Source organism: Bactrocera latifrons, unplaced genomic scaffold (genome assembly GCF_001853355.1).
Source record: "Bactrocera latifrons isolate USDA-ARS-PBARC rearing strain unplaced genomic scaffold, ASM185335v1 scaffold_2, whole genome shotgun sequence".
NCBI classification, from domain to species: domain Eukaryota; kingdom Metazoa; phylum Arthropoda; class Insecta; order Diptera; family Tephritidae; genus Bactrocera; species Bactrocera latifrons.
In genome coordinates, this window is record NW_017535518.1 from 539,902 (window position 1) to 560,637 (window position 20,736).

General features: G+C 35.6%; 1 protein-coding gene across 1 annotated transcript in view; it reads left to right on the forward strand.

The window, feature by feature from the left end:
- The first annotated feature begins 832 nt into the window (after window positions 1-832).
- The window catches only part of LOC108967783, a 104,439-nt gene continuing 84,535 nt past the window's right edge, over window positions 833-20,736 (forward strand). Inside the window, exon 1 of the mRNA XM_018931411.1 lies at window positions 833-880. Within this exon, the coding sequence (XP_018786956.1) occupies window positions 833-880 (48 nt within the window). The remainder of the gene's footprint in view (window positions 881-20,736) is intronic.

Here is a 20,736-nt window from a genome sequence, read left to right on the forward strand (position 1 = left end):
TGCGCCTTGGACAACCTTTAATGAGGCGCTGCGGCTTTAATGTATACGTCCAAGATTTTCTCTAGCGTTTACAGCGGCTTATAAAACAAAAACGAATCACTGTCCTTACTATCGCGAACAATATACAATATACCATTTCCAACAGGCTATGTACTCTGTACTCTGAGATAATACAATTTTCTAAGTCTCATGTAACCAAAATAAAAAAAAAATTATTAACTTTTTCTAATCCCTCTTTTCAATAAACAATTTTCTTATAAGATTGTATTGCCGGTTGATCGATAATATACACTTTATATTGAGAAAGGGCTAAAATAATTATTTGTAGGGAACTATAATATCTACTTGAAATCGCCAATGATGTATTTAAAACTTCAAAATTTGGGTTCTTTTAGAATTTCAAAACACACAAACTTAAGAGCAATTAAGCATTCACTTTTACTTCGACTTTTCATTAGAAAAATCAGATCTAAACGATTCAGAACAAATCAGAGTGGTTTTGTCCATATGTACTTTATTCTTGTGTAGACACATATTAAAAGAAGACTTTGATTTTAAGCCGAGCATAACAAAACATTAGAGTATTTTAAGCGCGTCACGATTTTTTGAAATGTATAAGAAAATTTTGGAAATTCTATTATCAGTAATATCTTAGAACACTCTCTGTCTTAAGATTTCGAAAATGTTAAGACTTTTTAATACACGTTTCTGTAACGAACCTCATATTTTTATAAAAGATTCCTAAATTAAGGATTATATTTCAGCAAGTTTTAGTTGAAAGTAATTAAAGTTTGTGTCTTTCCATAAAGGAGAAGAATGAGTGCAAAACAAGATGGCCACTGATCCTGATTTTCACGAGATATTTCTAAAGGTTGCATGGGTACGTTAATAAATGAAATTGTCGCATATAGTGTGATAATACTCTACAAGCCATTGTTGAAACGCCATTATATTCCCATCTAACGAACGAGCGGCTGGTAAGTTGTCTCCGAACACCTGGAGAGTCAGGACAAACATTTTCGACCGACGTGATCCTGTGAGTGGTGCAAGCCGAAAATGCAGCGTTCGTTAGGGCAAAAGTACGCGATTAAATTCTGTTTGAAACTCGGTAAATCTGCGACACAGACGTTTGATATGAACAAGCAGGCTTACCCAGATGTTGCTTTAGCAAGAAGTGGTGTGTTTTGGTGGAACCAGGTATTTTTGGAGGGTCGGGAGTAGGTCGCTTATGAAGTCCGTATTGGGAGATGCATCCAAAGTGAGTGCTAATTGTCTATTTTGACATCAAAAGCATCGTTCACCACGAATTTGTTTCTCCTGGACAAACCGTCAACGCCAAGCTTTACGTGGAAGTCCTCAAGAGAATCAAACTATGGGTCAATCGGATCCAAAAAGACATAGTAGCCTTTCCCCCATATGTGGCCCCCTGGACTTTTATGTTTCCTTGCCAGAAAAATCCGATGAAAGGCAAGCATGATGAGACGACAGAGCGGATCCAAGCAGCGTGCACCTCAGATCTCAGATATCAAGGCTATTACGGAGAATGCCCTCCGTGACGCCTTCAATGCTTGGAAATCGCGCTGACAGCTTGAAAGTTTTTAAGGAATTGTAACGATTTGTTCAATATTTTCTTTTTTTTTTTTTAATGACTCAGTCCTATTATTTTCCATACAAACCGAGTCTCTTTTCAAAGATCGTTGTTTCCTTTTTATTGGGGGCGTACGTAGCGAGTCCCAAACCCAGCGCTCAACCCTGGCGAGGGTTGGTTCGCCTTCTCTCCTTAGCCGCCTGGGATCATGGTGTAAGACCGGAAGTTGTGAGCTGTGTGAGTTATAAAAAAGGTCGCTTTTGACCACTCCCAAGTGAATGGCGCTCAGAAAACTTTCCTTACTTGCGTGAACTTCTACACATAACTTTATTAATTAAGCCCAAGGCCTGAACGATTGCAAATCTGGACCTTACAAAATAAATTTTTTTTCAATTTTGTATTATAATTTTCGGTTTCGCTAAAAATCTTCGCTTCCCTACTTAAGTTTTATTTTCCCTTTTACGCTTTTCAACAATTGTTTTGGTTTCGATTTCAAAACCATGTCATTGCTACCGCATGTTTTTGTTGCACTTAAACGAATTCATTGCTAATGGCCATTTAATTAGCCGCAACTAATTCGCATTCGGTTTTAAAAGCTTTGCAACGATTTTGTGGCTTCGTTTAATAGGTTTAGATGTACTTAAGTACTAATGTTTAAATATATGTTTGTTGTATGTGTGTAAACACAACTCAACAGTTGTGCATTGCAACATTGTTTGGGAGCCGCCTCATCAAATTGTGCCTTAGCCGCCTACTTCGGCACAAACAGCCAGCCTTCTCTGCTCGCCGTCTTGCTTTATTTAGTAAGCTTGACCAAGTCGAGCGCTATGTGGAGAGCCAGCGGGCAGATTGTAGCGGAGTATGTGCATGTATTTGTTTTGAATTGTTGTTGGGCACTTTGTTGTTATTTGTTTGTTGGGTCATTCGGCCATTTGTTGATTGAGCATTGATGAGCACACACATACGTATGTATGAACATACAAACAAAATTGTTTTGATCCGCTGTTAAGCATTTGATTTATGCTTGTTCGATTTGTGATTACACAAACACACACACAATTACATGCATGCATACACATGCAAGCGGCTTTCTTTGTATTTAACCGCATTTCATGATGGGTCTTATTGATTTCATCTCATCGCCGCTTTGTGGAACCAACAGCTGTGACTTCAGTACACACACAAACACATTTACATAAAGGCCGCTACTGAATTTATTTGAAAGTTTGTAAACCATCAGCCAAGCTGCGCTTATATTTGCCAGTAACTTACTCGCTTGATTGCCTTGTCGTTTGCTCGAGTGAAATGCTGCGGGTGTTCGGGCGACCGTCTCTAAAAGGCTTATGTGTCACATAAGTAACGGAATGTGTGTTGCTTTCGCAGGAATGCCGCAGGTTGTTGTTTGAAGCAGTGTTGTCAATATGCAGCACGCGTTTGCACCAAACACATACAAACATACACACGCACGCGGTGTGCTGGACTTGCGCTGCTGGTGGAAACATCCAAAAGCGTTTAAATGCTCATCTTTACGGCCTGCAATTGCTGCGTAATTTATAGAGTTGTTAGGCGAAAGTTGTGTGACTTCATCAAATGAAAGCTTCTTAGCTTGCAACTGGAAAATGGTGCAAGTCGCTGTTGCGGCTATTATGGCGAACGATGTAGTGTTATGGTGACGTTGAACATTTACGCAATATTTGCGCATTTTTCATTGAAAAGAAACAATCGAATTCGATAAGATTGAAAATTTGTACGGACAGATTTCCAGCGCTGAAAATACTTCATTAATTTTTTATTTTTTATTTAACTTTATTTCACTTGGGCTTTGGGAGTTTTTCTTGCGGGATCCCACTCATCCCGCACACCAACGATAATGCGGTTCCGCGCTACATCAGCAAATAATTTTGCGCCCTCGCGACCTTTTTCTTCGGCCTTATGCTGACAACTGACGACTTAGACTTTCCATCTGAACTCTGTTAGCGGCTCAAGAATGAAATTGAATAAATCGGCTTTAGGCTAATTAATGATTTCTTGGCGCTCCTGTTTGAGCTCCTCATTGGTAAGCGGTTGCAGCTGCGTCCTTCTCAGCAAGTAGGAACACGAACATTACTTGACAGTCGTACTACTAATAGAAGCATTTTTGACATCTGGCTCCCTTCCTACTTAGCAGTCACAGCCTTTTCTATAGGGTTTGTTTCCAACTGGCGCTGGTATTTTGCCTTCCTGTAACAAGGCTTAGTGTCAACTTCCTTGATAGTGTCAGCCCTTGAACTTCGACCAAGCTGCGCTTCTGCCTTTATTTTGTCCCTTTTCGAGCTCGTTGCTATTTTCTTGAAACAACTGGTTCCCTTAAGTTTTTTTACGGGAGATCCAAATTCATTTATGATTTCTTAGGGAATATGAAAGGGGCAAGAGTTAGTGACGGATAGAGAGGGAGGGAGGGAGCAGGATAGAAAAAGCGAATATAGAAATATCGGGATAGAGCGAGATAGAGAGGGATAAGAAATCCCTTAAAATTAAAGGTAATTTATGAGCATTAGAATTCTGATCAAAAAATATGTATAACGATTTTTTTACATTTGAAAAAATGTAAATGAACTATATCAGAAATTACTGTTTAAGTATAAGCTAAACTGTTATATTCGGGATCCCGAAATATCAATCCCGAGTTTGTTTGATTCATACGTTTGAAAATCGTAATATTGTTTAATTTCCAAAAAAATCGATTGAGGACAAAACTAATCTGAATTAAATTCGGGATCCCGAAAAATCAATCCCGATTTTTTTGAATAATGCATTAGAAAATAATACTTATATCTTTCAATAGAAGAACTGTTTAAAAACAAAACTCAGCTAAATTAAAATTTCGGGATCCCGAAATATCAATCTCGAGTTTTTTATTTAATTATTTTGCATTTGAAAATACATGTATGGATGCAATATTAAACAAAAGATAGCTAAACTTTCAGAATCTCAAGTTTTTGTCAAGTCTCTTTGCAGTTTGTTATTCTCTAGTTGGTTTTGGGAGACAGACTAGTTATCTATTTGCTTAAATTCTACAGTTTTTACCGCTATGCGGAAACGCAGGTGGCGCCAGTGTAATAATGAAATCTTAATCAATTCCGATTATTATTTTCACATTTCTTGTTTAGCAATTTTTGTATAATATATAAAATAAAAAGTGTAATTAGTAGCTTCACTTTTTCTTAGTACGTTACATAGCAGTTATCTGAGCCTTCGCATGCCAACCGCAATTACAAGTTCTTACACATATTGACTTAATGTAATTTTTCCCTACATTTTATAACTTCCATCGGAAGTGTGATTACGAGCTTCCTACTAATAACAGCGATTTTCCACGCCTATCCATTAGAACTAGGAGTTCCATATTTTCCTGACAGTAAAAAAATATTTTCGTGCGCAAGAAGTTGGTATATCCATATGTACACATGTACATATGTATGTATGGATGTGTATATGCAAGAATATATAAATTTCTTTGTATGTGTAAACCTGGCATAAGTTCAATCACCATATCGAACAACAAAAACAGCCGCAGCGAACGACACTACCGGACGCCACGGCGCTCATTAGTCGCAAGAATTTATGGCATGTCGCGCAATCTGGCAAGCGCGCAGGTACACTTGACTAACCAATACAAATACATGTATAGTATGTATACACACAGGCACTAACAGAAAGAACGACCAAGCGATTTCCGTTGCATTCACTTGAGCAATCGCTAGTTATATGAATGTGAGTATGTATGTGAATATATCTGGTGTGGCATACAGTGCTACTTGCGCCTATACTTCACGGGTTTTGTTTGTTTTTGTACTGCTTTGTTAAAACAACACACAATGCCCTTATTGCATATAAATTCTTACACCAAACTGGTGCAATGCTCATAGTTACCGTCTCATCTAACGAGTGCGTGCAAGCGAGAGGGCGTACGCGGAAGATCACAGTGAAGCGCCTCTGCTCTAGTGACAAGTTCATGTTGACAGCTACTGTCATTAGAACTGTCATTATCGTGCAACCGGCTAAATGTACTATAAACAAGCTGAGTGTCTGACCTATGATAGATATAGAAATTTTGTATTCTTTATTTATTTGCTCCACTAAACCCTTGCAACGTGTGAGTCTTATGGTAGCAAGGACTAATTGTTCAGATTTATTGCACATTGCAACAGTGTGAAATGAACATAAATAATGATTAAGGCATATTTGTTGGCATTAAGGCTTAACAAGTATTTATCTTATTTTATATTTGTATTTGAACACACATAATTCCACAAAAATTGGAACAAATGCGGGCGCACGTCGCCGCCGCAATATGGCGCCGACTGTGAGGTGAATCGGTTTCATATAAATTGAAAGTTTGCGAGGAATGCTGGTGACTGCTACTTGTTGCCGTCGACAGTTTGAAATATATAGCGTGAAACAAATATTCCCGAAAAACTTATTTTGGTACCGAAATTTCGGGATTAGAAAAAAATGGGATTAATATAAAACTATTGTCGTAAATTATTTAACGTTTCATAAAAAAAAAAAAAACAGAATTAATTATGCCATAAAATTTTTTACGATCTCGAAATTTCGGGATTCGAAAAAAAAGTCGGGATTAGTATAAACAGAAAATAATAAATCATTTAATTTTTTATAATGCATAAAGAGCTGATAAAAACCCTAAACAAAATCGTATCAAAATTTCGGGATCCCGAAATATTATTGCGCAGTTTTTTAACAATTAAATATTGAGAAGAATTGAAAAGTTTATTTACAAAAAAAAAAAAAAAAAAATAATAATAAATCAACTGAAATTATGTTCCGGTATCCCGAAGTAGCAATCCCGATTTTTTTTATTTTTTACTTAAATACTCCCAATTTGTAAAACGATTTTAACATATAAATTTCTGAAATAGCTGATAAAAAATATAACAAAACTGAATTAAAGTTTCGGGATCCCGAAATATCAGTCCGCAGAATCAGTTTTGATTCTAAACATTTTACGTTTGCGAAATATTGAAAATCTGGTATATATAAAAATTTACTAAAGTTATATTTGGTATCGCGAAGTATCAAGCCCGATTGTTTTATTTAAATACTTTAACTTTGTAAAATAATGAAAATATAGAACACAAGACTGATCTGAATTATCAATTTGGGATCCCGAAATGCAAATCAAAACCGAATTGTTTCATTTAAACATATAAAAGCAGCAAAAATATGAATATGAAAATATTTTCAACACTAAATATTTGAACTGAATACACTCTTCATTAATAAACTGACTCAGAATTTCGGGATCCTAAAATATCACTTTCTAGTATTTATTTAAATACTCTACATTTGAAAAGCATTAAAATATAGAACACAATAAAACTAAATTGAATTAAAGTTTCGGGATCCCGAAATATCAGTCCCTAGTTTTGTTTTTAAACAATTAACGTTTGAGAAATATTGAAAATCTGATACAAAACAAAAAAAAAACCCACAGGCTGAATTTATATTTCGGGATCCCGAAGAATCAATACCGAATTTTATTATTTAAACATTCTATATTAACAAAAACTGTATTCCGGGAACCCAAAACACATATCAATCCCGAGTTTATTCGTTAATAAACCCTACATAAAAAGAAATGATAAACAAATTTTCGGGAACCCGAAGATCATTGCAGAGTATTTTTATTAAAAAATTATTAAAGTTTTGTTATGATTGAACCGAATTATCATTTCCGGATCCCGAAATACATACATATCAACACATTTTTCGTTAATAAACTCAAAATTAAAAAAAATTAAAATAAATTTTCGGGATCCCGAAAATCAATCCCGAGTTTTTATACAAACACTCTATTCAAGAAACATTGAAGTATGCCACACAACAAAAGAAAATTGAATTAAAATTTTGGGATCCCGAAAAATTAATCACGAGTTTATTTTTTTTCTCTACACTTTACATTTGTAAAAATTAAAAATATAGAAATTATATAAAATTTCGGTATCCCGAGTTTTTTGAAATGATAAAGTATCACTGTAACCCCGGCATTCAATAGTCAAAGTAACTCACTAAAAATTTCGCTTCACTACAACACCATTAACATTAGATCGCGTCATCCGCTAAATCTGTGCACCAATTTATTTATTGTTCAAACATTTTTCTTCATTATAAATATTTTCCATCGCGCCCTGTCTTAGCGTACCGCTGAAAAACGCCCTTTTGACCGCATATCTTTTTTTTTTCTTCAACACTTTTATTACCTGTCTGCATGCGCCCGCGTTCTTCAGTGGCATTCCATCACCCTTTATACATAAATCTGCTTCTTCTTCTCCTTTTTGTTGTCTTTGTTGTTGGCGTGGCACCCGTGTGACAGTAAATTAAAGTGGCGCATTGGGATGCCGCCAGCATCACAGCGTCCACCTGAAGGTGTTAAGAGACTACGACGTGATTTTTATCAGTTCGCATTCTCGCTTTCCTTTGATTTTCATCAAGTGCTCAGCGGCACGCAGCGGCGATGTCAGCATGAGTTTAGTTGGACGCATAAATTAAATAACGTCCTAAAATATTTATGCAAATTTTTAAAGAATTTTTTTGTTTTTGTTTTTTTGGGTCGCACAAATGAAGTGAATTGGACAAACGGATTTCAGTTGATGGCTGCGAGTAGGTGACAATTGAAAAAAATATGAGATTGTTTTGTTGTTTGTTGAACAAATTGAGGTAGCTTAGCAGGTTGGAAGGTAGTGTCGAAATTATGTCAGCATTAGATTGCCTAAAATATGGAGAATTTTGTTTTCATACTTTCGCGCTAAACTCTTATAATTTGTAATCGAATCCCTTGGAGATTTTTCGGTTTGTGGCATGAATATTAAATTAAAATTTCGGAAAATGAATATTAAAGTAGCTTCGGGTATTTAGTTTTTTTCTTACTGCGGTAGTCTATCATGGAAGAGTTGTTTCCAGTTCAAAGAAATCAGCATTTGATCTGAGCTCCTGTATTTATTATTTTATTATTACTTAATACAAATTTTATAGGAAGCTGAAGAAACCCATTAATGATTTTTTTCTCAATCCGACACTTAGAGCAAGTTATCATTTTTTAATTTTCTAAATATAAAATACTTCCGAATAGTTTCAAATCGTTTTTGATATCTGTAAATAAAAAATTAAAAATAAAAAATAGTGAAAATAACGAAGAATTCGCTATATTTTTAAATTTTTTGTGTAAAAAAAGGAAGAATGCCATGCAAGCCACCAATGAAATTTGTGAAGTTCGGAGACGATGCTGCATCAGTTCGTGTAGCACAACAATGGTTCGCTCGCTACCGTTCTGTAAATTTCGACATGACAAATGCACCACGCTCTGATCGACATATCGTTGAAAAAGTCGATGAAATTAGGGAAAAGATTGAAGAATGACATCACTAAGGAACTTAATATTCATCATCAAACGGTTTTGAACGATTTGGAAAAGGCTGGCTAACGAACAAAACGAACTCGATGTCCGTAATAGGTTTAATGAACCGAATTAACATCTGCGATTCCTTGCTGCAACGAACCCTATCTGAAGCGAATGGCAACAGGGGGCGAGAAGTGGATCAAATACGACAATAATATGCGAAAAAGATCATGGTCCAAATGTGGGGAATGGTCGCAGGGCCAATATTGATGCCTCGATAGGTTACGCTGAGCATTTCGTGCGATTGGAAAGTAATCATCCACTATGAGCTGCTCCAGCCTAGTCGAACGATTGATTCTATATTTTACTGTTAACAACTGATGAAATTGAGGCAAGAATCGAAAAAAATGGCCAGTGCTGATCAACAGAAAGGCATTCGTCTTCCATCAGGACAACGCTAGATCATACACTTCTTTGATTACTCGGCAAAAACTGAGCGAGCTTGGCTGGGAAATTTTGATGCATCCACTATATTGGCCCTGACTTTGCACCATCGGAATACCATTTGTTTCGGTCAATGTAGAACTGCCTTAATGGAGTAAAGTTGGCTCCAAGAGAAGCCTATGAAAATTACTTGTCGCAGTTTTTCGCCGAGAAACCAGAAAACTTTTACACTGATGGGATAATGTCTCTAGCGGAAAAATGCAAAAAGTGGTCTACCAAAACGGTACATATGTGGTTAATTAAAGTGCGTTATATATATAAAAAAAAATACGTTGAAGTGTGATTAGAAATACGTAAATACTTTTTCGACTGCCCTGATAAAAACTATGTGAGTAATGCAAGTATACAATTTTTGTGTTCCGACTTTCGTTCTGGGAATTTTTATTACAAAAACCCTTTGAGTACTTAGCTATGTGTGCAGTTTTTGCTGCTATTAATATAAATTGAACAACAAAAATTATATTTTATTGTAAAATGTAATTGAAATTTTATTCATGACAGAAAAGTCATTAAAATGTATAACTTTTGCACTTTTCACGGCTTTCATAATTCTGGCTATTTTATGCAATAATACTTTCCAGAGAAATTTTTTCTGTTTGTTTTTTTGTTTTGGAATTTTCGATGCTAATTCTAGGAATTATTGATAAATTTTTTTTTTGTTAATTTTTTTTTTTTTTTTTTTTTTTTTTTTTTTTTTTTTTTTTTTTTTTTTTTAGTGGTGATTACTTATCGACAGAATTTCATATATACATATATTTCAATGTAATTTTATAAATGAAGCGTGTGCAAATATGGCTAAAAGCTTTATTCAATCAATTGCTGGAGAAAATAACATGAAAGAGAAGGTACAGTCTTCGTCGATGGAACGATGATATTTCAGCGAATCAAGGTCATGTATTCAAGATGGAAGAGAACACGCCAGCTTTGAAGATTTTTAATACAGTGCCTGCTAGTGGAAATAGAGGAGACATCCACTACGTTGGAGAGATCATGTGGACAAGGTCCTTGCTGTACTTGGTATCAGGAATTTTTCTCAAATAGGGTAAAGAAGAAACGACAGGCGCGCTGCGTAAGTGTTGTCTACGCCATTGAAAAAGAAGATATAATTAAATTTCGGCGTATAATTGCAACTAGTTCCTAATAGTGAGTGCTAAGTCTCGCTATAAATTTTTTTGTATTATTTTTTTTTAATAATTACTCTGCAAAAATATCTTTATCTTTTCTAACGGCATTAGTTTTAATGGTGTAAGGTTTCTACCCATAAAAAAATATAACTGAAAGTTTATTTAAATGAAGTTCTCAGCATAATTGACCTAAATTAGCAAGAAGTTTTTTTTTTATTCACAAAAATAATTATAAAGTTCTAAGACCCAGTTAGAAAAATATAATTATTAAAATGTGTAAAAAATTTGCAAGTTTCTCTAAAAAGGCTTTTATTTTAAAGCGCTGATATAAATAATTTTCAATCTTTTTTATATTTTGCTTTTTTTGCCTCAAAACTCTGAAATCGCCATCATCAAAAATATAACATTTTCTGCAAACACGCGTTATTTTAGCATTTCTTCTTCATCTCTCTTTTTATTTAATTTTAGCTCTCTTTTTATTTGGACACTTTAATCTGCAACCCGGTCCATAATTAATGTCCGGAACTGCTTGTGCGTTGGCTTGAATAGAAAGTGACCAGCTTGACAGACAGCCAGCAGACAAGCGTCGCACTTTTGCTTTTCTTCAACTCATCACCAATAATGACCACTTAATTCACTAAATTGAAAACACTTTTAAATTTATGTTTTGTGTAAGCGCAACTAACTAATTATAGGAATTTTAATTAACCTAAAGTTAAACGTACGAAAATGGCAATATGCGAAATAAATATTGTATTATACGAATGTGATATTTGCAGAAAGGAAAGTATACGCTATAAAAAGTCAAAAGAAATGCAAAAATAAATATAAAAAAAAAAAACAAATTAAACAATTTTATAAAGCATAAAAAGTGCGTACTTTGATTACCTGTTTGACATTCATACTCATAGGGAAGTTAACGTGTTTAAGAAAGGCATCATATCTGCTATTATAACCTTACAAATTTAGTTACAGTGGCAGTGAAAAATTAGTGAATCATACTGAAATTTAGAATACTGGATTACTACAGATATTCGTGTAGCGAGTCATAAATCGACCTTTGAAATTTGCTAACAGTAAAATAAAAATATAGTAAAGTAGTGAAATCTGATGGCTAGCGCACGCCGACGACTTCGATATCATTGGCCACAACAACCGCGCGGTTAGTACTGCCATCTCCATGAACAAGACCAAGACGAAAAATCTCTTGAAATCAAACAAACTGTAGCCGCATTAGCGACTTGGCTCACACTTCGCTCATAACTTCGAAGTCGTAGATAACGTAGACAACGCAGAATAACTCTTGCCAAAGAAGAAGTAAATTCGAATATAAGCTTACAAAAGTTAGGTTAGGTTATGGTTCTGCAACTAGACTTTTGCCGCCATCGTTTCCGTTTGCGTTCACCAAAAATTTGGATATAACTATTCCTCGTTGTAATTCTAAGTAACCCACCGCCCATTACTATCTTCGTTTCATTTGTATTACTACTTTCTATAATCCAATTCATATTTTTGTATTTTGTGTTATATTATTTTCAAGAAAAAATCAGAAATTTTAAATAAAAAACAAATTCATCAATATTTGTTTTGTCACCTTCAAAGTCATACCCAGGCCTTCACCTCCTTCAGCGAAATTTGTTTTATATTTTCGATCGACTGAAAACGGGTTCCGTTCCGATGATGACTTGTTAGCTTGTCAAACTCACAAATCCACGTCTCATTTTCGGTTATAATGCTCTCAATGAATGTGAGATTCGCACCAGCAAGCAAGGCCAAATAGAACTGTTTATGGTATTCTTTTTGAAATTCAGCTTTAACGGCAGGAGTCGAACAAGAACGCGTTTCATAGCCAAAATATCCACCAAAATCATTCTCGCGAGAAATGTCGAGCTTTCTTGACATTTCTTTAACACTTGCCTGATGATTTTTAAGCACTATATTCTTCACTTTTAAATATTTTCATCAGTTAAAGAGGTCGAAGATCGTCCAGACCGAGGCATGTCTTGAAGGACCTCTCGACCGTCTTTAAAGGATTTGTACCACTCGTTAGCTTAAGTTTTTGATAAAACTGAAACTAATATGTAGTATATTTTACCGTCAAAGATTTTTTTTAATTGTTCTACATGTTCATTTGGTTCTTAACTATTCAAACAGACTGTGCACTTATGAGACACTACAAAATGTGCGTGTCAATGCAAAATGTGTGGATTGAGATGCGTTTAACAGTTTATTTTTTGTGCGTGCATATTTTCTAGAAAGCCGTGCATGCGCATAATTCATTTTCGTTTTACTTTTTCGTGCAGATTTCTGCAAGTTGAAAACTTTCGTTGAATTAGCAGACACGCGACAATAAAAGCAATAAAAATATGGAAACTATAGCGGAACAAACATGTTTAGTGCAGTTTTCTTTTATAAATATTTTGAAGTTGTTATTGTTATTATTTTTTGCTCGTTAAAGTAAATGGCTTAATTTCCGAATTATTTGCTTATTTTTTAATACAATTTTTTAAATTTATTTTTCAATAATTTAACAAGCTTCTAATTATAAATATCGACTGCACATATTAATTAGTATTTATTTCAAATAAGAATAGCATATTTTAATATTACATACATATGTACATATATATATATAGAAATTAGCTTTTTATTAACCCACTCTCTCTCTGTCTTTTTCATTTAACTTTAATTCTTTATTTCGAGTTTCTACCTTCGCACTCAAATCCAACATATTTTTCCTTGAACGTCAATGCCTGGCCGCTGACAAAACATTAAATTAAAACTATAATTAAATTGTTCAAGTGTTATAACTCTTATTTTTTTCTTTTCCTCTAGCTTTTGCCGACACTGAAATTAAATTTTTCAAGCGCCGCATGCCAATTATCTGTGGGTCGCTTTTGGGGCAAATTTTCGCACATTTTCACATAAATATAGCACATAACAACCGCCGACATGCGAATATGAACAATAACAACTAATGTTGACTGCTAATAATATTTGTCTATTTGTACAACAATAAAATTTTGTTTAGTTTACTGTGGCCTGGAGCCAGCTGATTTGAGTCGGTGGGCCATAAATATTCTATGGAAGCTGTTGAATGTTATTTTTTCTTCTAGTAATCACTTTTTAACACCAGATATACCAGACCAGCCAAAATAACTGTTTTCGGTGTGCCAATTTAAAATTCCTACTACCTGTAATATTTTTTTTCGAAATGATATCATGACTTTTTTAGTTATAACTAAAGAATTTTATAAAGTTTATACGAGTATTACTGTATATATGTATACTGTATATATACAAAACAATGTGGAATTATTGAGTTTTGGTTAGTTAATTGTTTAAAGGCATCTGAAAGGGATTACTAGACAACTACATCCATTTATTATGTATCAAACAGGTTCATACCAATTAGAAACTCAACCATATAAGTACATCACATTGGCGAGTTAGACATCTTGCTAGAAACACTGTTCTACTCTTGCCTTCTTGCTTTTTTAATTCACTTATATACAGAACTTTCCACTGAAAGATTCCTTTCACTTCCAGACGTAACTTCTCTATCCATAAGGCTACTGCAAATTCCAAAAGAGCCTCTACTATCACCATTTAGAAAAAAAAAAGAAATAATAATTTGTTCATTTAAAATTTGTTTCTTTCTTAATCTTACTTAAGGGGCATAGAGCCTCTACAAAGTAGTTATCTCATACGATGTGGATGTGTGCGGCGGAGGCCGATCTATTAAAACACGGCGGCGAAGTACTAATAAGGAGTCAGTTTAGTTCCTTTGCAAGATATGGTCGGAAGAAAGCATGCCCGACGATTGGAACTTTAGTGTACTTTGTCCAGTCCACAAGTAGGGAGAACCCAACGCCAACCACCGTGGAATAAGCCTCCTCAACATCGCGTATCAGGTTCTATCGAGCGTATTGTGTGAAAGATTAAATCCCACCATCAACAAACTGATTGGACCTTAACAGTGTGGCTTTAGACCTGGCAAATGAACCACCGACCAGATATTCACCATGCGCCAAATCTTGGAAAAATCCCACAAAAAGAGAATTGATATACTCCACTTTTTTGTCGATTTCGAAACTAATTTTGCTGGTACGAAAATAAGCGATTTCTAAATTTAATATCCCCGCAAAACTAATAAGGCCAACACCACGACCTCTCCGAGACGTTCGATACCAAACGAGGTTACAGACAAGACGACTGCCTTTAATGTGACTTCTTCAATCTACTTCCGAAGAAAATAATTCGAGCTGCAGAACGAAATTGGGAAGGTACTATTTTATATAAGAGTATGCAGCTGCTGGCGTATGCCGTTGACATCGATATCATTGTCCTCAAGCGCCGTTAGTTCTGCTTTCTCCAAAATGGATAAAGAAGCAAAACAAATGGGTCTGGTAGTGAACGAGGGCAAGACGAAATATCTCCTGTTATCAAACAAACAGTCGTCGCACTCGCCACTTGGCTCTCACGTCACTGTTTACAGTCATAACTTCGAAGTCGTAGACAAATTGGTCTACCTTGGAACCAGCATTAACGTCAACAAAACTGCCAGCTGCGAAATCCAACGGAGAATAACTCTAGCCAACAGGTGCTATCTTGAACTGAGTATGCAATTGAGAATTAAGGTCCTTTTTGACGAACAAAGTCCCAACTCTACAAGTCAATTATTATTCCCGTCTTGCTAGACGTTGCAGAGATATGGACGATGACAATGTGTTATGAGTCGCTGTTACGAGTTTTCAAGAGAAAGGTTGTGCGGATGATTTATGGTCCTTTGCGCGTTGTCTCTGAAGTTGGAGCATTGGCATAAATAATGTTCTAGGCTCTCACTATCCTCCTCCGTGTTCTGCAGTTCGCCGAATACACTTTCCCAATTTACCGAATGTCTCGTTTTTGCCTAGAAGTGGAAGCTTTTTGGTCTGTCTACCATCATTACTTTGTGGTATGCGCCGTGTTTTAGGGTTCCAAGAACTGGATTGTTATTTTGCAAGAGTCTAATTAATGCCTGCTTGCATAATCTCTCGCAGTCAGACTTAGTGTTGACGTTACGTATTGCTTTAATTGACACTTGGTTATCAACAAGAAAGTTTATGGATTTGACACCCTTTGTTATGCCTCCAATTTCGGCCAGTTAGTTTGAAGCTACCTTCTTAAGCAAAGTTGTTCAGAGTGATCCAAAGAATTTTTCTCGCATATGCGATTTTCCGTTTTTCTGGCTCGATGTTGATTTACATCGCTCTAATAAACATACGTATGTAAAATTTTATTGAATTCCCATAAGCTTTTTATTCTCCACATGCACCAAATAATCCGTTAAGCATAAACCAAGTGTTCTTGATGCAACAAAACCGGGACGGTGTACAGTAAAGCGCCCGCCATTTACGCATCCAGTGAAGCCATTGAAATTCCGTCTCACTTAAGCTTTGGTAATTATGTAAAGAAGATGCCAGCAGCTAAGAGATGCACAAGTCGTAACGGTACAGTGTATATAGTCACGTATATAATGATACAAAACCGAAGATGAGAAGGTCGAAGAAATCGGAGAAGCTAAAAGCTCAGCTCATATGTTTAGACTAGACTTCTTTTGATTTTATTTACATGAATTATTGACGCGGCAACAATTGCATTATTTAGCATATTTAATCGGAATGCTGCTGCAGTTGCATGAATTGACCGTTAGTCTTTGAATAGATAGATGGATGGCTGGTCAAATGAAATGAGAGCGAGCGCATCAAATGAAAGGAACAACAAAGCACGGCTGCAGCTACAAAGTTTAATATTATGGCACACATTTTATAAGCAAATGCAGTGTTGTTGTAATTATTGTTGTTGTTGTTGTTGCGCCTTGTTTACTCAAGCAGCCGGCATAAAGTGTGGTCAGCGCACACGATTACACAATTCAGCAGGCAGTTCAACGCCACCTCAGCCGGCGCATCATCACTCACACACATACAAACACACCACTCTATAGAATATAGAAGTGCATATGCAGCGGCATATGTGCGGCAGTTGCTCAAATAACGCTTGCGCGGCATCGATTCTTGGCCACAGCATCGTATTTAGAGCAAAACGAATAAATGAAGGTACGTGCATTCCGACGCTCGAGTGGCCGCACAAGTAACGGTGCGCCCAGTGCTTGAAAAAAAGTAAACAAATTCGAAAATGTTGCATAAAAAATGTGCGCCAGTAGCCAATTGCATCCAACAGTTCGTCACTCAACGTAAACACCAAATAAATTGTGGCGGCGACTGCGCATGTGTGGCGCGGCGCACACTTCAACACCCTGGCTGGCATGTGCGGCGTGGCGTTTGTGCATTTTTTTGTATCGAAGTCAATAAGTCGTCATACAAAATAGTCTAAATGTGTCGCATACTTGCAGCATTCTGGATGTAGAATGTAAATATTTAGATTAGCGCGCATGCGCGTGCCGCTAATGTGAGTTAGAATAAATAAACGTGTGGATGCGACAGATTCGAGGAAATATATAGTATACTTATGTAAATATCATTAAGCTAGACTAATACTATAAATATTTCTAGACTTGAACACTTGGTGGCGTCTAAGTTGAAAAATCTAGCATACTTCTCATAGCAGCTGCTCTGGGTACAAAAATTGACCCGAACAGACAAAAAAAAAATTTTTTTTAGACAAATCTGAACTATCGACTTCAAAACAAATGCTTTTTTAGCCAATACAAAACAACTCCCTATAAGATCGGAGTGTGATATATGTATGTATGTACCGCGTCCTATAGTCCATTGTGCCCTAAACCACCAATTCCTCTTGCTCTTGTTATAAACTTCAACGAATTCAGCTTTTAATGACTTATGCCCACAAATCCGGTGGTTTAAGACGAATTGTTTTACATAGATAGCTTTCCTAGCTGGAAGTCTGAAGTCTGTTGCTCTAGATGGCGCTGAAGCCTGGTATAAAAATACTAGAGATACAATCCTACCGATGTGGACTTAGACATTTATACCATTTGTGCATTCAGAGTATGCACCGCGTTATGTACAGTGTTGGAAGATGCTGTCTTTGTAATCACAGGCTTACACTCGCTAGACTCCGCCTCTAGCGGACTTACTAACCAGAACTCAGCTCAAACAATGACGGAGAAAAGTTGGCAAAGTTGACTATGAAATGAACGTTGGGTATCGGAAGAAGTTTTTCTCGTAACCGCGGACTTATGATCCCTAAACCTCTTAAGAAACCTATAATGGTCTTTTCACCCAGAACTCTAGGTGGCGGTGAAAAGTTACCAAATAATATGAAAATCAGTTGAAATGGACGTCAGACGTGTTATGCGTGGTGTCGAAAGATGCTGTCCTTGTAATCGGAAGCTAACACCCATTATATCTCTCAGCTAGAGCGATTAAGAAGCCTGTAACCGACTCTCCACACAGAACTCTAAAGGAAAATGCTCGAACGGAGATGGTGAAGAGTTAGCAAAGACGATGCGAAATCAGTTGAGATCTTCTTCTTTGGACTTCGGACGTTCTGAATCATGAACGAAAGACCACAAGACAACATAGGTTTTTACTTAACCAATTTCTCAGTGGACATGGCTGTTTCAAAGCATATTAGAAACTTCAAACACGAAAATTACATGTAAATTGAGAATATAGAACATACATTGTCCCATTGTCCACTATACGAGCAAGAGAGACGATACCTTCAAATCGCTTTTAGTAGAGACCCAACCCTTGAAAACTTAGTGGACCAACTGTTTGAATCAAGAGATAAATTGAAGGTGGTGTGCCAAACAGCCGCAAGAGCTTTTAAAATTCAAAAAACCCGATAACAACAGCAGAGAAAATAATTCCAAAACTAAACAGACTACTAGAACGCGATTCAAAATAGACGCATACCAAAACCACTTAAGCATATAGGAAAGCATTCACAACAAACATTACACGGTCAGAGACAACAGAGATGTGATCAAGTAAATGCAACTTGCAACTAAATGCATTCTAATTATTACACATGTATTAGCATTACTCAAGCATTTTCTCAACGTATTACTTGACGGTGGTACCGGAAGGATCGACAGATAAGGGTATTAGGCTTAGTTCGGATTAAAGTTCCACTTTGACAAGGGCGTCAGGCTTTTGATGATTCCGTGCTTCCTCCTCGTAAAGCCAAACCAAAAAAGGATGACTCAAAATGATCAAATATTATACCTCATATACACTTTGACCCTGTTAAACGAACTCATCGTCAACATCATTAAGGTTTTGCAAATTTTTCAGGTCTTTTGGTATGATGTCTGGCATTGACACGCTTCATATCCAAAACATTAACCAAAATGTATCCATGTCGATCCATTAGAGGTGATGAGACTCTCTGCTATCTCTCTGACGCCAACAGACGAGCAATGCCTTCAACAATTCGACAACTTCTGATCTATTTGCAAACTAATCTGTATTAGGTTAGTTTATGTTTCAAAGTAATACCAGAATTATTATACCATAGTAATATCAGATAAAAGTATAATATCTACAATCAGCGCTATTAGCCTATCACAAGTCGAGATTGAGATTGCTGTTTTAAAATTCTCACAAATTGGCCGTTTGATCGAAGGTATCGACTAAGAGGTTTCAACCTTAGTGTTCTTGAAGCTAGTTTACTTAGAAGGAAGCGTCGAAATGTTTACGCCTCACCTATATCTAACCGGTACAGATAAACATTACTGCTAGTGAGCATTTCAATGAACTTCTTGCCTTCTTCGCTGGGTTAGAAAGATCTTTAGCCCCCCGCAAGTGCTGGTTATTTATCAAAGGAAAGAGGAATACGTTTTCAGATTCTTTAAAAATCTAAAAGAATATTTATTCGTATTTTAAACATACAAACATATATGGTATATATACTAACCAAATTCCAACATATTCTCTATTTATATTTTGAAGCCGTCTCCTAGGGCTTGGTTACTCATAATAGGCTCTATTTTCAGCAATAATTTCATTATGTATTAAAAAAAACAGTTTTTTTCTATCTCTTTTAGCTTTTTCACACTTCTTTACTCATTTGCTTTTCTCTCAAAAATAATCGATTATACCTCAAATATGTTGATATTACTTTAATATACTCAAGAGCCTTGTTTGGTATTCACACCTTTGTTTGGCTGCGCTACTTAACTTTGAACTTCTTTATTACAGATTATGAACTAAACCTGTAAGCATTTGATTGAAAAGTGTAGCTTAGAAGTTTTTATAGGCTTTATATGCAAATATATATACACACAGCACTGAAAGATAATTGTGTTGCTTAAAAATATTCAAAAGAATTCTTCAGGGCTGCATTCCCCAATAATTGTTTCTATTGTGCCACAATTATTATTTAATTGTAGTCGTTTTTGATTGTGAGGCACCCTTAAAAGAAATGCTCCTAAAACTCGAAACAACCAGTTTAAGTTCTGGTTGTATTGTGGTAAATTTTGATTGTTCAATATTATTTATTTGTTCTTTAGCACATAACAGTTATTATGTTTATATGTAATTGTTAGATATTGCTTGCTTGGACCTGTTCCCTGTATTGATAGCTTTCATTATACATATTTTCTTACTTCGTTTTCAAAATTGTTTCATATAATATATAGAAAAATCTGTACGATCTTTGAATAAGGGCTTAAAGAATAAATAAGAAGCATTTAGTTATCCAATCCAGGAGGATTCTTATGACATACTCGTATATAATTTGGGCTACTTCTTCTTAAGGGGTCAGTAGAGTAATCTGGCCTGTTTATTTGACATTTTTTTCATAGAAATTTCTATTCTACAATAGAATATTGTAGGAGTGTATAAACATTTTTTTGGCGGGCACGATTTCTCATGTACGAATCATTTGAAACACAAAAACCCAGTATATTCTTAAAAAGTTCGTGAATGGTTATGGTCCCTATTAGAATTATGAAAAATCGTTGATAAATAAAAAAGTGTTTAACGTTGTTTTTTTTTTTTTTTAGTTTTCCCTATGCTGTTTTACATACATTTTTGTCACAACATTGTCAATAAATAAAGAAACATATGGGGACAATAGCCAGACGTTTTGTGAACATTCAAAACAAAAAAAAAAAAAAAAAAAAAAAAAAAAAAAAAAAACAATTTTTT